At 40.6% G+C, this 21,778-nt stretch overlaps 1 protein-coding gene across 2 annotated transcripts; it reads right to left on the reverse strand.

Moving 5' to 3' along the window:
* Nucleotides 1–3,994: 3,994 nt before the first annotated feature.
* On the reverse strand, nucleotides 3,995–18,584 carry LOC140481508 (G-protein coupled receptor 83-like). Of its 2 annotated transcripts, XM_072577822.1 has the most exons (5): nucleotides 17,866–18,584; nucleotides 16,743–16,868; nucleotides 13,971–14,104; nucleotides 11,354–11,461; nucleotides 3,995–7,402 (listed from the first exon to the last, which is right to left on the reverse strand). In XM_072577822.1, exons 1-5 carry the CDS (start codon nucleotides 18,241–18,243, stop codon nucleotides 6,778–6,780), a joined length of 1,371 nt encoding a protein of 456 aa, XP_072433923.1. In that variant the 5' UTR covers nucleotides 18,244–18,584; the 3' UTR covers nucleotides 3,995–6,777. The 2 variants fall into 2 exon arrangements, with proteins under 2 accessions (XP_072433923.1, XP_072433925.1); XM_072577824.1 differs by lacking the exon at nucleotides 11,354–11,461 and having other exon boundaries at nucleotides 17,866–18,582.
* Between the last annotated feature and the right edge of the window lie 3,194 nt (nucleotides 18,585–21,778).

Consider the following 21,778-nt stretch of genomic DNA (forward strand, 5'->3'; position numbering starts at 1 on the left):
AAGTGGGAGGATTGGAAAGAGAAGTTGTTCAGAGTGAGGACCAGTTCAATCAGTCGAAGGACGGTGTCAGTGGAAGGGTACTGGTTGGTTCGGCAGGAGAGGAAGAAGCGGAGGGCTTGGAGGCCTTCGTGATGGGGGATGGAGGTGTACAGGGACTGGATGTCCATGGTGAAGATAAGGCGTTGGGGACCAGGGAAGCGAAAATCATGGAGGAGGTGGAGAGCGTGGGTGGTGTCCCGAACGTAGGTGGGGAGTTCTTGGACTAAGGGGGACAGGACAGTGTCGAGGTATGCAGAGATGAGTTCGGTGGGGCAGGAACAGGCTGAGACAATGGGTCAGCCAGGGCAGTCAGGTTTGTGGATTTTGGGCAAGAGGTAGAAACGGGCGGTGCGGGGTTGTGGGACTATGAGGTTGGAGGCTGTGGATGGGAGATCTCCTGAGGTGATGAGGTTATGGATGGTCTGGGAGATGATGGTTTGGTGGCGGGAGGTGGGGTCATGATCAAGGGGGCAGTAGGAGGAGTTGTCTGCGAGTTGGCATTTAGCTTTAGCGGTGTAAAGATCGGTGCACCAAGCTACCATTGCGCATCCCTTGTCTGCCGATTTGAGGTGAGGTTGGGGTTGGGCTGGAGGGAGTGGAGGGCTGCGTGTTTTGAGGGTAAGAGGTTGAAGTGGGTGAGAGGGGTGGACTGGTTGAGGCAGTCAATGTCGCGGCGGCAGTTGGATATGAAGAGATTGAGGGCGGGTAAGAGGCCAGCACGGCATGTCCAGGTGGATGGGGTGTGTTGGAGGTGGGAGAATGGGTCGTCAGAGAAGAAAGCTGAAAATGTGTTGCTTGAAAAGTGCAGCAGGTCAGGCATCGTCCAAGGAGCAGGAGAATTGACGTTTCAGGCATGAGCCCTTCGGAAGAGAGCTTCTTCAAAGAAGGCATCCTTGCAAGAGGATTCGCAGTAGGTTAAAATCTTCGAGGAGAAAGTGAGGACTGCAGATGCTGGAGATCAGAGCTGAAAATGTATTGCTGGAAAAGCGCAGGTCAGGCAGCATCTAAGGAGCAGGAGAATCGACGTTTCGGGCATAAGCAAAGAAGAAGGGCTTATGCCCGAAACGTCGATTCTCCTGTTCCTTGGATGCTGCCTGACGTCTGCGCTTTTCCAGCAATACATTTTCAGTTCTTATAAACATGACAAATTTCCTGAGCTGCCTGAGGAAGAAAAGGGGTTGTTGTGCCTTTTTGACTATTTAGTTATTTATTTATTCATTCACATGCATTTACTTGTGATGTCCAGGACAGGTTGTCGGTTATCATCACTCCTAGGATCTTGACACTCTCAACCATATCAACCTCTGCACTGTTGATATAGATGGGGATGTGTTCTCCTCCTTTCTTTTGAAGTCAATGATCAGTTTGTTTCTTTTACTGACACTGAGAGAAAGGTTCTTGTCATTGTACCATGCCATCAAGCCCTCTAACTCCTTTCTGTATTCTGACTCATCGTTCTTTGATATCCATCCTACCACCAAGATGCCATCAGCAAACCTGCAGTTGACATTTATTTGGAATTTGACAACACAATCATGGGTGTACGGGCAGTACAGATGATATTGAGGGATAGGATCTTTTTAAATTTGGAAGAAATGGACCTATCAGTGATAGGAAACATAATTTTTTGCAGAGAAGGTCATGTCTTTCCAACTTAATAGAGTTCTTTGTCACTTCCTCAAAGTTAATGTATGAGGGAAGGGCTGTCATATACATGGACTTCAGTAAGGTGAGATAAGGTTCCCCATGGTAGGCTGATGGAGAAAGTGAACTCACACGGGTTTCAGGGTGTACTAGCCAGATGGATAAAGAACTGGTTGAGCAACAGGAGATAGAGAGTAGTAGTGAATGGGAGTTTCTCAAAATGGAGAACTGTGACCAGTGGTGTTCCACTGGGGTCAGTGCTGGGATCACTGTTGTTTACCATATAGTTCGCTCTTGAATTAGATTTTCCAAAACACATCACCTTGCCATTGCCCGAATTGAACTCCATCTGCCATTTCTCCACCCAACTCTCCAATCTATCTATATTCTGCTGCATTCTCTGACAGTCCTCTTCACTATCTGCTACTCCACCAATCTTAATGTCATCTGCAAACTTGCTAATCAGACCACCTATATCTTCCTACAGATCACAAGGGACCATAGCAGCAACATCAAAGTTGGATTTGGGCTCCCAGCAGCTTCTGCATTGACAAGATGATCCTTGCGCCAACTCACGGCTGCTGAATGGAGTCAAATTTGGATTCCTTGCAGGGTTTCACCCACAACTGCAGGTTAATGGATGGGGTGGAGGAGACAAGTTTGGACCTGGTACGAGACCCAGTGGCATCAGCAGCAGCTGCATCAGAGAGATGGGCCCATAGTACACTCATGGTGATGGTAGAGTTGAATTTGGGCGGTCAGCGAATTGTTGGTCTCTGCATTGGCTAAGTCCATCGAGAATCATCGGGGCAAGGGGGTGGAGGCAAAATGGCGCTCAATAGTAGCAACGTTTGTTCCAATGGCTGCTGTGCGGCAAAGGACATTTGGACCTGGCCACCAGACCTATAGCCCATGGTGGATCACCTAATGAAAACTGTAACGTTGAACACTCTTTCTTTATTTCTTAATTTCTCTGCCTTTATTTTCTATGTTGTGGTTTATTTTTGCTGTGTTTTAAGATGGCATCATTGAGTGGCGACACTTTACAAAACTTTTCATTCTATTTTGTAACAAAATACACATGACAATATATAAATGAAATTAAATCAAATCAAAAGTCACTCACCATCTGCCTTGGAAAATATTGTCATTGCCTCAAGGGTCAAAATCCTGGAACTCCCTCCTTAGTGACATTGTTGATCTATACTGACAGCACGTATTCAAGGAGGCAGTTCACCCCACCTTCTCAGAAAACTAGAGACCAGCAATGCCCACTTCCCGTGAAAGAATTAAGGAATAACATAACTGTGCAGGACCACCGTGTAAGGGAATATTCCTGTGGTTCTGAAATGATGTGGAGTTGAAAACTAAATATGGCACCAATGGCATGAACATCACAAAGTCCCAGCAGTGAGCACTTCTACCTCTCCTGATGCATGAATTCACAAGATGTGCATGAAAGAGATCAGTTGCATAATTAATTAGATGAAATGAAGGAAAAAAGTCAATGTGGAACATGAAGGACTGCCCACCAAGAATCTCACTCGGGAAAACACTTTGCCAAAAATGGGAAAATTCAGTCATAGAGTCATAGAGATGTACAGCATGGAAACCGACCCTTCGGTCCAACCTGTCCACACTGACCAGATATCCCAACCCAATCCAGTCCCACCTGCCAGCACCTGGCCCATATCCTTCCAAACCCTTCCTATTCATATACCCATCCAAATGCCTCTTAAATGTCACATTTGTGTCAGCCTCCACCACTTCCTCTGGCAACTCATTCCAGACACATACCACCCTCTGCGTGAAAAAGCTGCCCCTTAGGTCTCTTTTATTTCTTTCCTCTCTCACCCTAAACCTATGCCCTCTAGTTCTGAAGTCCCTGACTCCTGGGAAAAGACTTTGTCTATTTATCCTATCCATGCCCCTCATTATTTTGTAAACCTCCATAAGGTCACCCCTCAGCCTTCGACGTTCCAGGGAAAACAGCCCCAACCTGTTCAGCTTCTCCCTATAGCTCAAATCCTCCAACCCTGGCAACATCCTTGTAAATCTTTTCTGAACCCTTTCAAGTTTCACAAAATCTTTCCGATAGGAAGGAGACCAGAATTGCACGCATTTTATACAGATGATTGGGATTTTATGGAACATATTGTGCAGTTTGTGTTTGAGGCAGCAATCATGGCAACATTTATGAGTATGTTTGCTGGTTAGTTGAAGAAAAAGGATTAACAAGATATGGGAAAGAGAAGATACATCATATTAGGCCAAGTTTATTTTTTTTCTTCTGTGGTGATTCAAAGCTTCTACTGTAATTAGAACGTATATTTTAGGATTGCCCCGGAGTACTCTTGATGTATAATAACACATTTAGAACATTTTACACAATTTGTAAATAAGATTTAGAGTTTTAAAAATGATGCATTGCTTAACTGTAAGCCAATATAGATTAATAAGCACAAGGATGAGCGGTGAATGAGTTATGATGTGTGTTAGGACTTGGAAACAGTCTTGGGTGGCTTTAAGTATATTGAGAGGAACAGACAATAGACTGGACAGGAGTACATTGCAATAGAGATAGCAAAGGCATCAATGGGAGATTCTAGATCAGGATATATAGCCAAAGTTGTGAAAACAAGTCCTCTTTATCACGACTTAAAACAAGTTGATATAGAGTAATGCTTACATTCACTTATTAACTGGAATATTAGAAACTTCTTAAACAGAAGACATTGTTTAATGTTTTTATTATTTAATAGTGCTAAAGAAGCTAAAGTGCAAACTGAGGAGAAAACTTAGACAATAAACTTAGACATTAGAACTTGAACAAGTGTCTCAAATTGTTGATTATAATTAGTAACACCTTAAATTCTGAAGATGATTTAATTTATACAGGCGTGTTACTGTATCGACGAGCACAATTTTCAGACTGGATAATAATTGGCATTCTGATGTCTGATCATTGAAATCATCATCAATGAATAACACAAAATATTTCACGAGTTAATCTACCAGCTTTTACCCTTCTCTATCATGTGCCTGAGGTCAGAAGTCATTTTTAAAAAGAGATAAGTGATACAAGTTTCAATTTTATAAATGGTTAGTGCACAATAAAGGATTTCGGATAATATAGTAATAATAAATTTAAAAATGAGGTAAGAATCTCTTTACAAGTAAAATATAATTCTTGAAGCTCGCATGGGCAATCTCTACAAATTCATAATTTCACTTAAAACTTTGTGCACCACAGTATGTACCAGGAATTCAAGCTTAAAGGTCAATCAACTTCACTGGATTTTCAAACCACTAAAATGAATCAATGAAAAGTCCAGTGTGACCTGTTAACATCTGTGTCTGGATTCCCAGTGTAAGCTTCTAATACTTGACGCTTTGCAAGAATGAAAAGTCATGCCTATAATATTTACTGTATTACACTAAAGGACACATTCAAAACTTCAGTAAATTGTTCACAGTGAATAATTTGTCATTGTATTTTGAGTTGTGTGACTGCACCAATCCTTGTATATTATTAGTAATATTATCCAAATGCTTCCCCATTACTTCCTTATACCCATGCAAGGATCTATTCAAAGTCACTTTTAAGTATGCTGCCTTTCAGTTTATCCTTTTTAATACATCAGTTAGTTGTTTAATTCTTCTCCATGTTCATATATTTAATTTTAAGATGCTGACTATTCTGCAGGTTTCATCAACCTTACCATTCCTTACTAAATGGAAATGGTTCATGCATGTTAGGAACTTATTCAACTATTAAAGGTTACACCACAATTATCATTCTGTCTTCATCATTAATAGGGGTGGCACGGTGGCTCAGCAGTTAGCACTGCTGCCTCAAAGCACCAGGGTCCCAGGTTCGATTCCAGCCTCGGACAACTGTGCAAACTGTGTCTGCGTGGGTTTCCTCCGGGTGCTCTGGTTTCCTCCCACAGTCCAAAAATGTGCAGATGAGGTGAATTAGCCATGCTAAGTTGCCCATAGGTTAGGTGCAGTAGTCAGAGGGAAATGGGTCTGGGTGGGTTACTCTTCGGAGGGCCAGTGTGGACTTGTTGGGCCAAAGAGCCTGTTTCCACACTGTAGGGAATCTAACCTAATCTTAAATACACTACCTCCAGTGGAGGTCAATAACATTAATGGTCAAAGAGACTACTTAATCTTCAGATGGTCAATTGTGACTGGTTGGAGAAATGCTTTCAGTTTGGTGTATGTAGCAATTGGAAAAATGACTTATTCTCAATCGTGTTCTTAGCAGTGCTCAAAACATTCTGTGCAATTACAGTGTGTTGGAACAGCTTCCCTTAACTGTAATATTGGCCCAAAGTTTGTGATCACCAAAGAAATGATAGTCTAAACCATTGATCTCTAAATGAAGCTTCCCACAAAGCTCTGAGGAACACTTTTGCCTTTGTTAATTTCACTATAATACCAGCTATAGGAAATGTTATTAAGCAGGTTTAACAGCCAATCAGATTAAAGAATTTCCACTGACAGCACACCAGGAAATAACACATAGGTTTTATCACTCACTGTTTTCTAATTTTATAGAAAACAAAATCAAAATGAAGCTGATACATGGGACAAAGACAGAAAATAAACACAAACTTTTAAAAAAATATTCTTTTAAAAAAATCGATGGAATTTTTAATAACAGAATATAACATTCCTCAAATATAAAATTAGTATTTAGGGCTAGAAGGCTTTTTCAACAGTAAGTATAACACAATATGCTGTTACAAATCCAGTTACATCTTATTCAATAAGGCGTAACTTTTTCAAAATTTTGTTTTCAACAAGAATAATAACGTTAAGTATTAATGCACAGGTTCGTGTTTAATTCAGTGAATTTGAACTGTGAGAATTTCAAAACTGCACTATGTAGAAGAGGGGGATTGAGTGAGAGCAACATCTGAATTTCAGTGTTTAACTGCATATGTGCAGACACCAAAGGCTGCTGTCAGTTGCACAGAAGAATGATATCAAATACTGACTGTTTAGCTGTCATTATAACAGTAAAATCCAATCCTTTATTATATGCTTGCAGCACAATATTGGAAGATTTCAGATTTCCCTGCTCTAATTCACAGAAACTATTGGTTCAACAGATGAAATATCTGTCTTTCCTGATTGGACGTTGCTGTTGGAGTGCAGGCTTTGAGGGTATTGTTCCCTCTTGAAGTTGTCATGTTCAGGCCAGGCTAGCCTGTAAGAAGGGGCTGTGCAGGGAAGTATGTGTTCCTGCACTCCATGTTCTCTTCTGAATATATTCAAGAGAGATTTAAGTTCTAAGCGAAAACTCTCATTTAACCAGCAATAGATAAAAGGGTTATAGCAAGTACTGCTCATCGCAAACCAGTGGAAAGCAAAATAGAGAGCATTATTAGTATGAATGGTTTGACTAGAAAGAAGAACAACGTAACAGTTCAGAGGAAACCAGCAGACAGCAAATACTATCACAACCATCATCAGCATTTTAATTGTCTTTTTCTTTTTCCGCCGATGTGCAAAGTACTGTTCAGTTGTCACATCTCCGATTGCATTGCGAAGCCATAACTTCTTGGCAACAGTGGTGTATGTGATAGTGATGATTAAAAGGGGAAGTACATACAGCATGACAAATGTCGCCAAGTCCAGATACTTCCAGAAAAGATCTGCTGGCTCTGGGAAGTTGGGCACACACAAACTTCGAAATTTTTCTTTACTGCAATGTAAAGTAAAAAACAAGATGATATTATTCATTGTTTGAAATCAATGGTTTAAAATAACTGAATCATTCAATGTTGCTTGGGTTGCAAAGCTTTTGGTGGTGTTGTGGATGTTCTGTTGAATGGTTCTTTCCATTTTCCATGATAACCAGAAATCAATCATTTGGTTCTGAGCACTTAATTTGAGTCTATTGACTAAATTCTTACTGGCATTATTATGATAATAGTAAAGATTTTTCTTCATTTAGTTTTTGAAGTATCTGGCAAATAAATACCACTCATTGAATGGAAAAATTCATTTCACTGTAAATAGATGACCAAACAATGGCAATTAATCATATTGTCCAAACTATCAACATTATAGATCGGAATTAGTAATGGTTGTCTGAGAATATTGTATACAAATTATGGTACCTTCTTGAACACTTCAAAAGTAATCCTTCATTGAATGAATAGAAATAAGTAGTAGAAATCCAGAATTCATGTATCACTCTTCAATTCTTCAGACCTTTACAGTTAAGTACTATGCTATGTAATGATCCAGACTTTATAGAAGATCTTAAAGTAAGAGAACACTTAGGAGGCAGTGATCATTATATGGTAGAACTCAGTCTGCAGTTTGAAAAAGAGAAGGCAAATTTGGATGTAATGGTGTTACAGTTAAATAAAGGCAATTACAGGGCCATAAGAGAGGGACTGAGGAAAATTGACCGGAAGTAGAGCCCAGCAGGGAAGACAGGACAGCAACAATGGCAGGAGTTTCTGGGTGTAATTGAGGACACAGTAAAGAGGTTCATTCCAAAGAAAAGAAAGATTATCCGGGGGCGGGGGAGGATTAGACAGCCTTGACTGACAAAGGAAGTCAGGAAATGTATCAAAGAAAAAGAGAGAGCCTATAAAAGTGGCCAAGAGCACTGTGAAATCAGAAGATTAGGAAGGCTACAAAAATAAACAGAGGATAACAAAGAGAGAAATAAGCAAGGAGAGGATCAAATATGAAAGTAGGCTAGCCAGTAGTATTAGAAATGATAGTAAAATTTTCTTTCATTACATAAAAAACAAAGGAGAGGCAAAATTAGACATTGGGCCATTCCAAATTGATTTTGGAAGACTACTGATGGGTTAGCACAGCTGCCTCACAGTGCCAGAGACCTGGGTTCAATTCCTGCCTCGGGCTGTGTGGAGTTTGCACATTCTCCCTGTGTCTATATGGGTTTCCTCCGGGTGCTCCGGTTTCCTCACACAGTCCAAAGATGTGCAGGTTAGGTGAATTGGCCATGCTAAATTGCCCGTAGTGTTAGGTGAATGGGGTAAATGTAGGGGATTGGGTCTGGGTAGGTTACTCTTCGGAGTGTCAGTGTGGACTTGTTGGGCCGAAGGGCCTGTTTTCACACTAAGTAATCTAATCTAATCTACTCTACATGAAGAACTTAAGTACTTTGTGTCTTCCACTTCACAGTGGAAGACATAAGTAATATCTCAACACTTTAGGAGAGTCAGGGGCAGTGCTGAGTATGGTAGCCATTACAAAAGAGAAAGAGCTAGAAAAGCTAAAAGGTCTAAAAAAATGATAATCTCCTGGCCCCAATAGGCTACATTTTAGAGTTCTGAGGGAGGTGGCTGAGGAAATAGCAAAGGTGTCGGTTGTTATCTTCCAAAAGTCACTGGAGTCAGGGAAAATCCCAGATGATTAAAAAAAAATCGCTGCTGTAACCCTTTTGTTCAAAAAAGGATCAAGAGAAAGGATGGAAAATTATAGGCTGATTAGCCTCACCTCAGTTTTTTTTAGATTAGATTAGATTATTTACAGTGTGGAAACAGGCCATTCGGCCCAACAAGGCCACACCATTCCTCCAAAGAGCAACCCACCCAGACCCATTCCCCTACATTTACCCCTTCACCTAACACTATGGGCAATTTAACATGGCCAATTCACCTAACCTGCATTTTTTTTTGGACTGTGGGAGGAAACCGGAGTACCCAGAGGAAACCCAAGCAGACACAGGGACAATGTACAAACTCCACACAGACAGTTGCCTGAGGCGGGAATTGAACCCAGGTCTCTGGCGCTGTGAGGCAGCAGTGCTAACCACTGTGCCACTGGTGGTAAAATTCTAGGATCCTTCATTAAGGATGAGATTTCTAAATTCTTAGAAATGCAGGGTTGGATTAGAACAAGTCAGCATGGATTTAATAAGGGGAGTTTGTGCCTGCTCGAATTCTGTGAAGAGGTAACATGTAAGTTAGACCAGGGAAACCCAGTGATGTTTTCTATCTAGACTTCACAAAGGCCTTTGATAAGGTGCCACAAGGAAGGCTGCTGAGTAAGGTGAGGGCCCATGCTGTTCGAGGTGAGCTACTGGCATGGATTGAGGATTGGCTGTCTGACAGAAAGCAGAGAGTTTGGATAAAAGGAACTTTTTTGGATTGGCAGCCGGTGACAAGTGGTGTCCGCAGGGTTCAGTGTTGGGGCCGTAGCTGCTCACTTTATTAATGATCTAGTTGAAGGGACTGGGGCATTCTGGCAAAGTCTGCCAATGAAATGAAGATAGGTGGACAGAAAGGTAGTACCGAGGAGGTGGGGAGGCTGCAGAATGATTTAGACAGTTTAGGAGAGTTGTCCAGGAACTTCAACGTGAGCAAATGCAAGATCTTGCACTTTGGAGAAGAATACAGGTATGAACTATTTTCTAAACAGTGAGAAAACTCATAAAGCCGAATTACAAAGAGATCTGGGAATGCTAGTCCAGGCCTCTCTAGAGGCTAACTTGTAGGTTGAGTCCGTGATTAAGAGAGCAAATGTAAGGTTGTCATTTTATCTCAAGAGGGTTGGAAAGTAAAAGCCGTGATGTGCTTCTGAGACTTTATAAAACTCTACTAGAGTTGAGGGGAGATCTACTAGAAACATAAAAGATAATGCATGGCTTAGAAAGGGTGGATGCTACAAATGGCCTTTCTTACACTCCTATGTCTTATGGTCTAAGTAAGTAGCTTTAAACTCCAGTCATTCTTATTATGGATGGAAACACAAGCAGTCAGTTTGGGCAACGTATGATTCCACCAGTAGAAGCACTTGACCAGATAAACCTTTTTCCCATTATACTAATTGAGCTATAAGTATTAGATAGGACACTGAGTGAACTCTTTTCCAATAGTACTGTGTGATATTTTATGATCATCTCAGAGGCTGATAGGACCTTTGTTTAGCATTTAATTTAACATTAGGACTACTAAAAGTACCAACCACTTAGATAGGGACAATGATATAACTAATCATAGTAATCAATCTTTATCAAGTACATTTGGTAAGGAAATTCCCTAGTGCTAAAGACAATCAGAAACCATGGGTGAAATTTCCTCAGGGTCTAGCACCAACACCAGAAACAAGAGTCTCTGCAACTCGGATGGGGTGACATTCTGAAATCAGTAATACAGTCAGAGACAGAGGAAGATGTCTAGCCTGTCATTGCAAGTGGTGCAAAATAATACCAATGGGATTGTATTTCTGAATTCCCTGCAGGGGAGGTGGTTAAAATTTGAGTTCAACAAATATCTGGACTTCTTTTCCTTCAGTAGTCCTTGCAATAACATTTCAAGCAGTGAGTGGCTGGCATACTCTGATGTCTGCAAGGTCCTTCTGGTTTTTGTGCTTAGCTTCTACCTGGGCTGAAGAATCATTCCACCTTTGCAGATACTTGTTCTCAAGTTGGGCAGCTATTGGTTAGATATTTCCATGGGACATTGGTTTACTGCATATTGTCTGGAAGGCTTTAAGGATTCTTTGAAGCATTTCCTCTATGCTCCTGGTAAACATTTGCCATAATGAAGCTCAGAGTATCTGGTATTTAAAACTAGCTTAATAACAATTGTAAAATCTCCGTGTAACCATTATCAATTGTAAAATCTCATGCTATTCACTAATGCACTTATAAGTCTGCCATCCTTACCTGGTCTGACTCACACATGACTCCAGACCCACAGCAATGTGGTTTGCCCTTAACTGTCTTCTGAAATGACCCAGCAAGCCAATGAGTTGAATCAAACCACTATGAAGTCTAAATAAAAGAATGAAACCAACAGAACTGCTTCAATATCCATCACCAAAAGTGAATCAGCAGCACTGCTACTGATGGAATTGATCAAGTCCTAAAAGGATATTGCTGCTAGACTGAGTCTGCGGCAGATGGTGAGAGAACCAGCATAGATATATTTGTCCATGACAGTGTCAGTAAGAGTGTCCACCACACAGTCTTTGCGGATGTAAAGTCACATCTCTACAAAGAACAATTATCCAATGTGTTGTGTGGTATACCATGGAGGTAACAATGATAAACTTTGAACAGGAAGATGATTGGTGGTTATGGAGAACAAACATCATTGGACATCACGCAGGTATTTGTCAAGATGGTGCCTTAGGCCCAAGCATCCTCAACTGCTTCAACAATGACTTTCCCTCCAGCATTACATCAGAAGTAGGGATATTTGCTCATGATTGCACAATGCTCTGTTTGTGACTTCCCAGAGACTGAAACAGTCCATGTCCAAATACAATGATCAAACATTCTTCCCCAGATAATGGTACTGGCACAACATACAACATAGAACATAGAAGCATACAGGCCATTACAGACCCTTCGGCCCTCAGTGTTGTGCCAACCTTTTAACCTATTCTCAGATCAAACTAACCTACATTGTTTCTGTACTGGCCACATGGCCACAATATTGTAGCTCCAAGTACTAATCCATGCTCTACATTCATCACCCTTATACTTGATACTTCAACCCATCACACTGGACTGCAGTTTTGTCCTATCAATTGTCTATCCCTCCTCACACACTGTCTGCAAGCTGTATCTGGCTGTTCACTATCTACTCCATCATCTAATCTGTAGCTCTGGTTCCCATCCCTGCAACAACCGCAATCTCGTTTAAACCCACCCCAAGAGCTCCAGCAAACCTCCAGTTCAGGTGCAACTCATCCTTTTTGTACAGATCCCACCTTTCCCAAAGGTATCCCAATGATCCACATATCTGGAGCTCTCCCTCCTACACCAGCCCTGAAGCCACATGTTCATCTGTACTCATTCTCTGTTCCTAGCCTCATTAGCCCATGTCACTGGTAGGAATCCTGAGATTACTACTCTCCTCATCCTGCCTTCTAGCTTCCAACCTAACTCCCTATATTCTCTTTTAAGGTACTCATCCCTTTTCCTAGGTATGTCATTGGTACTGATGTATATTACAATATTTGCCTGTTCTCCCTCCCCCTTAAGAATCCAAGACATCCCTGACCCTGGCACCCGGAGGCAACATACCATCTTGGAGTCGAGTCTGCAACCACAGATTCTTCTGTCTGTTACTTTCACCATTGAATCTCCTATCACTATTGTTCTCCTATCCTCCCCCCTTTGCTTCTGAGCCACAGAGTCAGATTCAGTGCCAGAAACCTGGCTGCTGTGGCTTCCCCCTCCCCCCCTCCCCTCCCTGCCCAACAGTATCAAAAGTGGTATATTTATTATTGTGGGGAATGGCCACAGGAGATCCCTGCACTGCCTGCCTATTCCCTTTCCCTCTCCTGACGGTCACACAGCTACCTCAGCCTTAGCCTCACCCTCAGCCTCCTGAATGATCTGAAGTTCATCCAGCTTCTTCTCCAGTTCCCTAACGTGGTCTGTGAAGAGCTGGAGTTGGGTGCACTTCTCGCAGGCAAAGTCATGAGGGACACCAGTGGTGGCCTTTACCTCCCACATCTTGCAAGAGTAGCGTGCAACTGCTGAACCTCCCATCCCACCTACTGTAAATTGCTCAGGGAGATTGAATACATGAGGGGGAAAAAAAAGTGCCTTACCTTACCAACCCTTCATAAATGGTCTTTTTTTTGTTTGGTTAGTGGAGGAGATTGGGTGGGAGACACAGCCCAAATCTATCAGTTCACGTGCCGAGTAATCTCTGTGTCTGTGTCCACTCCTGTTGCACCTTCACTCCGATTATTCATGAGTTAAGTATTTAAGAGTGAAATTTACCTTCCCGGCAGCCCCTGGTCCACACTCTCACCAATCCTGCTACTGACAGAGTCAGTGAATATTTTTTAGTCAGACATAGTATCATGCCAGCAGCCTTTGGAAATACTAAGTTTAGATGTAAAGATGCTAGACCTCCCTCATGACAGTTTTTGTCTCAAGTTTATTAATTCTTACAATCCGTCTTCAAAGGGCTGGCAAAATATTGCCCAATAAATCCAAAGTTCAGCTGTTCTTGCTAAGCAAGCCTCATAATGCTCTCTTGTCAGTCTGCGAGTACCACTGAACTCAGGTTGATGTTACATATAACAATATATTCAAATGCACATTTATAGAAGATAAGCAGGTCTACAAAATTGGAACATCACAACATTCAAATATAAGTAGACCATTCAGTCCAACAAGCCTGCTCTGTCATTCAATTAATTTATGGCTGATCATCTACTTCAATGCCATTTTCCTGAACTATTTCCAGATAATTTGACATCATTTATCTCCAGAAATCTATTGATTTGTTCAGAGAAGATCAGCTCTGATTATTTACCTGTATTCAAATCTGAAGAGCTTCTGATAGATAGCATGTGGGAGGGAGAAACAACTGGCCATAATCCAGATGATAATGATGTAAATCATACCCTTCACAGGTGATACCCGAGGCTTCAAAGGATGCATGATAGCCTACACAAGATATAAGCATTAATCCCGATTACGGAGAAAATATTTATATATATGTCGCGTTATGTGAAATAAAAACAGAAATAGCTGGAGTAAATCAGCAGAACTGACAGCATCTGCACAGAGAAAACAGCTTACATTTCAAGTCCTGTTACTCACCATCACAACTGATAGGAAAAAGTGGTATTTAGGCTGAAGACTGGGGATGGGAGGAGTGGTGGTTGTTCCCACACCAACATTTCTGTCTCGAGCCTGCTGCAGTGTCCAACAAGGCTCAGCACAACCTCCAAAAATAGAATCTTACGTTTCGCTTGGGTACCCTGCAGCCTCTCGGACTCAGCATCCGGTTCAATAACTTCAGAACCTGATTACATCCTTTCATGTTTTTTAGTCCACCCCCACAACCTAGCCCTGTCACGACATGATTGCTTTCAGCACAGCCAACCAATTCTCACACAATCTTGGTCCAATTATCAAATGACACGGGCTGCTTTCAGCACAGCATACCGTTCACTCTCGATATCACTTATTCAGCTTTTCTCTTTCCTGGCTTACTATCTTCATATCTCTCTCTCTAGGCTCTTCATCAGTTCTGATGAAGATTCACTGGATTCGAAACGTTAACTGTGTATTCTCGCTCAAGATGTTGCAAGGCCTTTTGTCTTCAGATTTCCAGCATCCGCAGTTCTCTGATTTATTTTGTTGTCATGTTATATGGTTACTCTCCCTTAATCGTCCGCTTTACTTTTTGTGTCCCACTTATACTTCCACTTTGATAGTAACGGATACGTACACACACGTAACATGTGCCTCTCTCTGATATTTAACTGGAGATGCTGCCGCTATTTAAATAAAGCCTCCAATAAAATACTGCAGCAGAATGTTCGGGTCAATTTGCAAGCATCAGTGCATTAATGAAACACGGTATTTTCCAACGCCTTTGATTTTTTTAAAACTGAAATCACATACAAGTTACAACCTGACTACGAGAGAAAACAAAGATACCCTTGAATGTCCATGGTTTTGATGTCGACTTTCTTAGTATTTAAAAAATACACATTCCGAATTGAATTAAATGAAAGAGTGGATTGCTGTAACTACGCGTGCGCAGAGTTTTGCAGAGGTCTATTTGCAGCTGCAGTTGATAATACTTCCTCCTGTGTTTACCGTCTCAAAATCAGACAAAAATAATTTCTGCTCACGTTAATCAGAGCACCCACAGCAGAAAGCCTCCCTTCAATGCTGAATGACTGTTAAACGATTTGCATGTTTTAATTATATATTTATTTGCCTAAACTCCGAAATAATTTATGAATTCAGATGAAACGACAGAAGAAAACAGCTAAGGGGCGAGGGGTGAAATTAAACTCAAGATGATTGAATTAATGGACAGTTTAACTTGAATCACCTTACACGGTAAATAAAACTGTTGTCAATTATTGATGGTCTAAGTTCTCATTCATTTTACAACTAATAATTATAATTGATTTAAGTGAATCCAGACACTTTCCGAGCCCCTGCTTCCCTTTAAAAAAAAGACTGCGAATCGCTGCAAGATATTCACCACCGACTATATGAACAGCACCCGAAAGAATTCACAGGGATAGCAATGAGGGAGGTGACTGTGTAACTCTGGTCTGAGTTCTGAACGTAAGCAATACTAACTCCTCTACAGCAAGCGGATGTTTGACTGACAGTTCACCCAAACGCAATGTCCTTGAGTGAAAAGGAGCTCTATGAAGATCTTCCGATCCTAAATTGAAGAGAATCTACACAGTTGCACGGTGTTTTAGGAAGTCCATCCTTGCATTTAGAATGGAAAAGAAACAATCTATTGTTATTGTTCTACTGTAGCTAGCAACCTCAGATCCTAATATGAAACCACCGGAGTTATATCACGAGGGCGATGCAAGGTAATATGGAACGTCATCCTCATTAGGATTGGTCATCTTTTAGCTTTGTTTGGAGCTGTAATTTTACAATCAATATTATATTGCTTCAAATTGGACATCATTTTGCAATGACAGAAAATATCCTTTATTAAAGCATTCACAGTTCTGAAAGATTACTGGACCCGAAATTGTTAACTCTGCTTTCTCTCCACAGATGTTGCAGGATTTGCTGAGTTTCTCCGGCAAATTACGTTTTAATTGGGGATTAACTGATACTATGGGTTTCAGAGGTGTGGCCTTGATGGGTCACATCATACGTCAATGCAAAACCGCTATATCCATTCGGATTAGAAAACACCCACCTCTCCTTCCCCCCCTCCCAACCCCGGATTATTTGGGTAAACCTTTACCAGACTTTGCATATATGCGTCCTCTAAATATAAAAGCAGTGTTGCAATTTAGTCAATTATCATTTTAACTTTGATTACCTCAACAAAATCTTAATTAACCATTGCTCAGTTGTGTTTGATAGGAATGAGCTGTATTATGGAACGGCATTAACTCCGTACTTTAAGCCAACGCTAGAAAATTTTACACGCTCACATCAACATTTCAATTTTTTTTAATCTAGAAAAGTGAATTTAAAATTCAATCAAATAAGCACGAAAGCTTCCAAATGTATGTCTTAAAAGGTCAACAGATTTTTACGCCTATACAGGTGAGTGGGAATCACAGTCTTTGATTCGTACCTGATGCCTGTCTACGGCGATGGCTGTCAGAGTGAGGGTGGAAACATGTAAAGAACAGTACTGGGCGAAGCGGCTGATGTGACACATGCCTTGTCCGAAAACCCAAGTGCTGTTAACGAACCGAACCTGTGAAATCAAAAGGTTATTCGTGCAACACTTCATAATGAAGCGCGGGTCTTCTGGAATTAAATGTACAGCTTTAAGAACTGAAAAGTCAAAATGCATCTCTGCATTACTGAGAGAAAAACAATATACCAAAGAATTATTTAACAATTGACATTATACTGTATATACAATACTTTATCTTTTATTTTGCTTAAAAGTTACTGAGAGTGCATTTGCACCTCTGCATGCCTCCATTAAACAAAATTAGCCAAATTTAAAAGTTATTTTGGGACAATTTTGTATTTCAACCGGAATGCTATTTACTATTTGTTATCTGATTGGATTTACATATGGCAATCGTTTCCATGTCAGATTTCCAAAACATTAAGTCAAAACGTGTTAAAAAGCAAACTGAACATCTCAGCCGTTGTTTGTCACGTACACATTTTAAGTAACATGTTCAAATAGCGCGAATAATGTTTTCTCAAGTAATCGGAAGGTTCTGATGATTAAACGTGATATTCAAAAAGTCATGATCAATGTTTTAGATGAGACTCAAAATGCTGTAAAGATCCGGTTTGGGGTTGGCGGGAAAGTCGTAACAAAATGAGCACGTTACCTTTAGAAACATTTTTGAACATCACCAATACTTGATTAACTACACCGACATTGTCAGTTGTAAATATCTTCCAATTAATCTGTTCAGAGACGTGATTACGCATCTCTGGAACAGGTGGGGCTTGAACACGGGTCGTTTTACCTAATAGTGCCACCGTGCTTTAAGAGCCCGCATCCATGACCCTGGTATTGCTATTACGCCGAACCAAACTTTTGGTCCCCTCTTCATTTAGTAGGTATCAGTTTGTGGCTGATAACTCTCGAGTGTAGAGGTGGAATACTTGCTGTGTTAAAGGCGGTATTTCAATGCGCGACGTTGTTTGCATTCCTGATTTCAGTACACATGGAGAATACAAGAAATAAAGTTTAATAATACACCCCAACTAATAAAGATTCTTACCAGGGTAAACGGAGTGTTGAGCAGGGTGATCATGATATCTGCTCCGGCCAGATTAACAATGAACAGACTGGTGGCAGAATGCATCCGCTTGTTCTTTATTACTACCTGGCACACAAGGATATTTCCAAACAGAGAGATGACTATAATAACCGAGTAGGCTACTATAAGCAAAGCTTTGACGGTTGCATTTTGGGATTCCGCCTCATATTTTGCCGAGTCCACAAAGTTCTCCCAATCGTCCAGAGTGAAGTTACCCCAGGGAAGGAAAGTCGATCGGTTAGAAACGAGTGTCTCTGGAAGAGTGGAGTTAAGGAAATTGTCCGCTCTTTGAAAAGCTTTGACTAAATAGTGAAGAGAGGGCCACGTGTAACGGGTCATTATTCAAATACGTTAAAATCTCCTTCGTCTTTTAAACATCTCAGATATTGGCAAAATCCTGCCCTTTATTGCTTTCTGAAAAGTTACTACGCTCCAGGCATCCGAACAGCTCAGTGTTAAATTTGCAATCGTTCCAGCAACCATTCAAACCTCTCGCTTCGAAGCCTGCAATTCCGTACGGCGCTTCAACAAAATGCTGAATTTGCGGGCTGTTAGCGTGGCATTCGCGCAGTGCACTGATCGAACATTCTACTGCTGTCTAGAGACTGTTCTGTCAGTTTGTTTTATATGAACCAAGCTGAAACCCACGCACATGGTGACACCTACTTTCAGCCAATTGATGCTTCGAGTTTCTCTAATGCAGTGACGTCTTTTCTTCGTCAAAGAACGATTTTCCGTTTTTGGACTTGCATCACAGCACGATATCCTTCAGGTTCTCTTCATGATGCTGGTTATATACCATCCCCTTTCAAACGGACAGTTTCGCCTTTTCCCATTTGGTGATTCGCAATATATTGTATTCCTTCTCTCATTTTTACTTTCACCTTGAACAAGAAAATACAACTATCGCAAAAATGGAACGAGCACGGTTCTTTTATCACTGGAACCGAGCTGGCCAGTAACTTTTGAAAGAGCGGAGCACCATCTCGTTCTCTGTCGAGTTCTGTGTCCATTTACTATCACTCATCGCTGACGTTGGAGTTAGATGAAGGAAGACCAGAAGCAATTGTTGATGTTAAAAGGCGAAGAGGATTCTCCTCAATTCCCCACATCACCTCAAGAGGAGATAACAACTCTGTTTTAAATCGTATTCGGTTTCCCCTGCATTTGAAAATCACTAACCAAACCCGAGAGCATGTCGTTTACCGCTTGTGCAGTTCCGTGTTCGCAAATATGTATTTCAGCTTGCTGTGTGGTACACGGAAGATGATATCCTGAACTCACTCCTGTCTTCCACTTTATATTGCAGGATATCACCGTAAAGCGGCAGCACTATTGATTAAGGCCAGGATATTAGATAAGTTGACTCCAAATCTGACTTTAGTAGGGGTGAGCTCTGAGACTAAGGTAGTTGCCAAAAGTACAAATAACAAATAGAAAATCTGCGGAATCTGGAGAAACTCAGCGTATCTGGTAGCATCTGTGGAGAGAAAGCAGAGTTAACGTTCGGGTCTAGTGATCCTTCTTCATCCACAGGTATTGCCAGACCTGCTAGTTTTCAAGCAATTTCTGTTTTTGAACAAGCAACAAAGTTTTGAGGGTTAGCGTCCGTCGTTCTTAGCTTCCAGGATTCGGAGATGCTGCCTGACTTGCTGTGCTTTTCCAGCACCACTCTAACCTTGACATTGATCTCCAGCATCTGCAGTACTCACTTTCACCCTATTTTACGTCGAGTCTGGAGTGCTACATCTTCATCAAAGTGATTCTAATCTTTGTGATTGTTGCAGCCCAATGCTATTTTCACTTCTGTCAGCTGCTGCAAACACTTTGTGAAAATAGTTCTGACCAAAGTATTGTCATTATTTGTACATTTGTAGCTAAACCTCTGAACTAAGCTGTGATGAAACTGTGACCTCAATAATTCCCGTACTCTGCTAGAAGGTTGGAACCTCCAGTAATTGTTGTTCTCTTGATCTCATTCCAGTTATAATCACCTGTAATTTATTACAAGTTTCTATAGCCAGGAGGTAATAACTCAATGTGTATAATTGATCACACTCAAAAAGGTCAGCATCATCCTGGTCAAAACTACCTGCTGATCAGCTAAATCACAACTGAAACCAATATCCATTCCCTGCACCAGTGCTACCATAATATGCTAATGAATATATGAACAATGATTTATGGAGCTTGTTTCTTTGTAGACTTACTATCATGTGAAATTGGTCAATAAATGTCATTTGAGAGTAGCTCAGAAATCTGACCTAAATTTGTATGAAGATTTAAATAATGTGATAGGAATGATGGAGATATCATTCTAAAAGAGACATTGCTTTTCTCAGAGGAATCTAAATAAACCTAAGGCAAAAACAGTCATAAGACAAAGTTGAGAAAGCATGGGGGGAAAAAATCCTCAGAGAAGTTCCCAAATGCAATGTTTTGTAGACTTATCTAAAATGTGGAATACACTGAAGTGGCAATATCTCTGTGCCAGCTGAATAGTGACTAACTCGTTGAAGTTCTTTGATGCTATCAAGTGACTGATGGCACATTTCCATAACAACACAAAAGCCTTGGATTTCCAGCTGAGCCAATAACAGCTCCAGTTTAGTAATTTCCTACACAGAGTTGGCCCCTTTGCTAATGGATTCTTATTTGACAACGCATTGATAAAAGCTAAGCAGATTTTCAGTCAGTCCACGTAGCATTCAATTTTGTTTTAGTGCCAAGAAGAACACTGTTACTTCAACCAGCAATCCTTGCAGCCTCGGGAATTGGCAGGCTCCTTTATCTATGATTGACTAGTATTACATAGATTGAGTAGTTCAAGCAGTTATGAGAATTTGAAAGATAATCGTGTTCAGATAAAGTACTGGTTGGAATGGTGACAGACTTCCTAATTTGTCAAAGTCTAAAGAATAGTTTACATTTCAGCAGGTAACCCAATTTACGAGAAAGGCTAAGTGACGACTATAAAATTGAATGTGACTCAGTACAACACTAAGGTTCAAACTATATCCATAAGTTTGCCAGATCCAAATTCGTCCATCTAGTTGGGAGTCTGATCTAGAAACATAATCACATTATTTGGTGATCTCATTAGGATCATAACAACTTCTCTGGCAAAATTTGCAATCATTCCAAAATTAAATCAAAAACAGCTTTGGAATTAATATAAAAACTGAAAGAACTGCAGATGCTGTAAATCAGAAACAAAAACAGAAGTTGCTGCAAAAGCTCAGCAGGTTTGGTAGCATATGTGCAGAGAAATCAGAATTAACGTTTCGGATCTGATAATCCTTCCTCAGAAGGATATGGTAGGTGTGAAGTTGAGAGTAAATCCTGTTGAAAATTTTGTATTTTAGTTAGAAATATTTTTCTCTGGACTAATATGAATCATGGATTGTCTAAAGGTTTAGGAATTTGCTTATAATTGCATTAGTAATAGATATTAATATTTCAATCAATTCCCTGCAGAGAAACACAAAGGTGTTATTTGAAATTCAGTGCAAATCAGATCAGAGATATGAAGGTTCCAGATTTCCTCTGGAAATAAAATACCCTTTCAGAACAAAAATATTGTTTTAAATAATTGAAAGCAAAGTGTTTCTTCTGCATTTCCATGTACTTCATAATTTGATGGTCAGAATATCTGTTGACTCTTTGAACTAGTTAAATGTCCTGGTAATGAACTATACAATTTGAATTAGTGACTTACTCCAAGATTTATTTCAAGTTGTCCAAGTGATGACAAGTGCTCATGTCAATCTTTAATTGATCACGATAACCTCTAAAGCATGATGTTTTAATCTGAACATTCTTTTTCCCTTGATCCCAATGATATTTACAGTTGCACATAATTTATTACAAGGTC

The sequence above is a fragment of the Chiloscyllium punctatum genome, chromosome 9 (genome assembly GCF_047496795.1).
Source record: "Chiloscyllium punctatum isolate Juve2018m chromosome 9, sChiPun1.3, whole genome shotgun sequence".
NCBI lineage: Eukaryota > Metazoa > Chordata > Chondrichthyes > Orectolobiformes > Hemiscylliidae > Chiloscyllium > Chiloscyllium punctatum.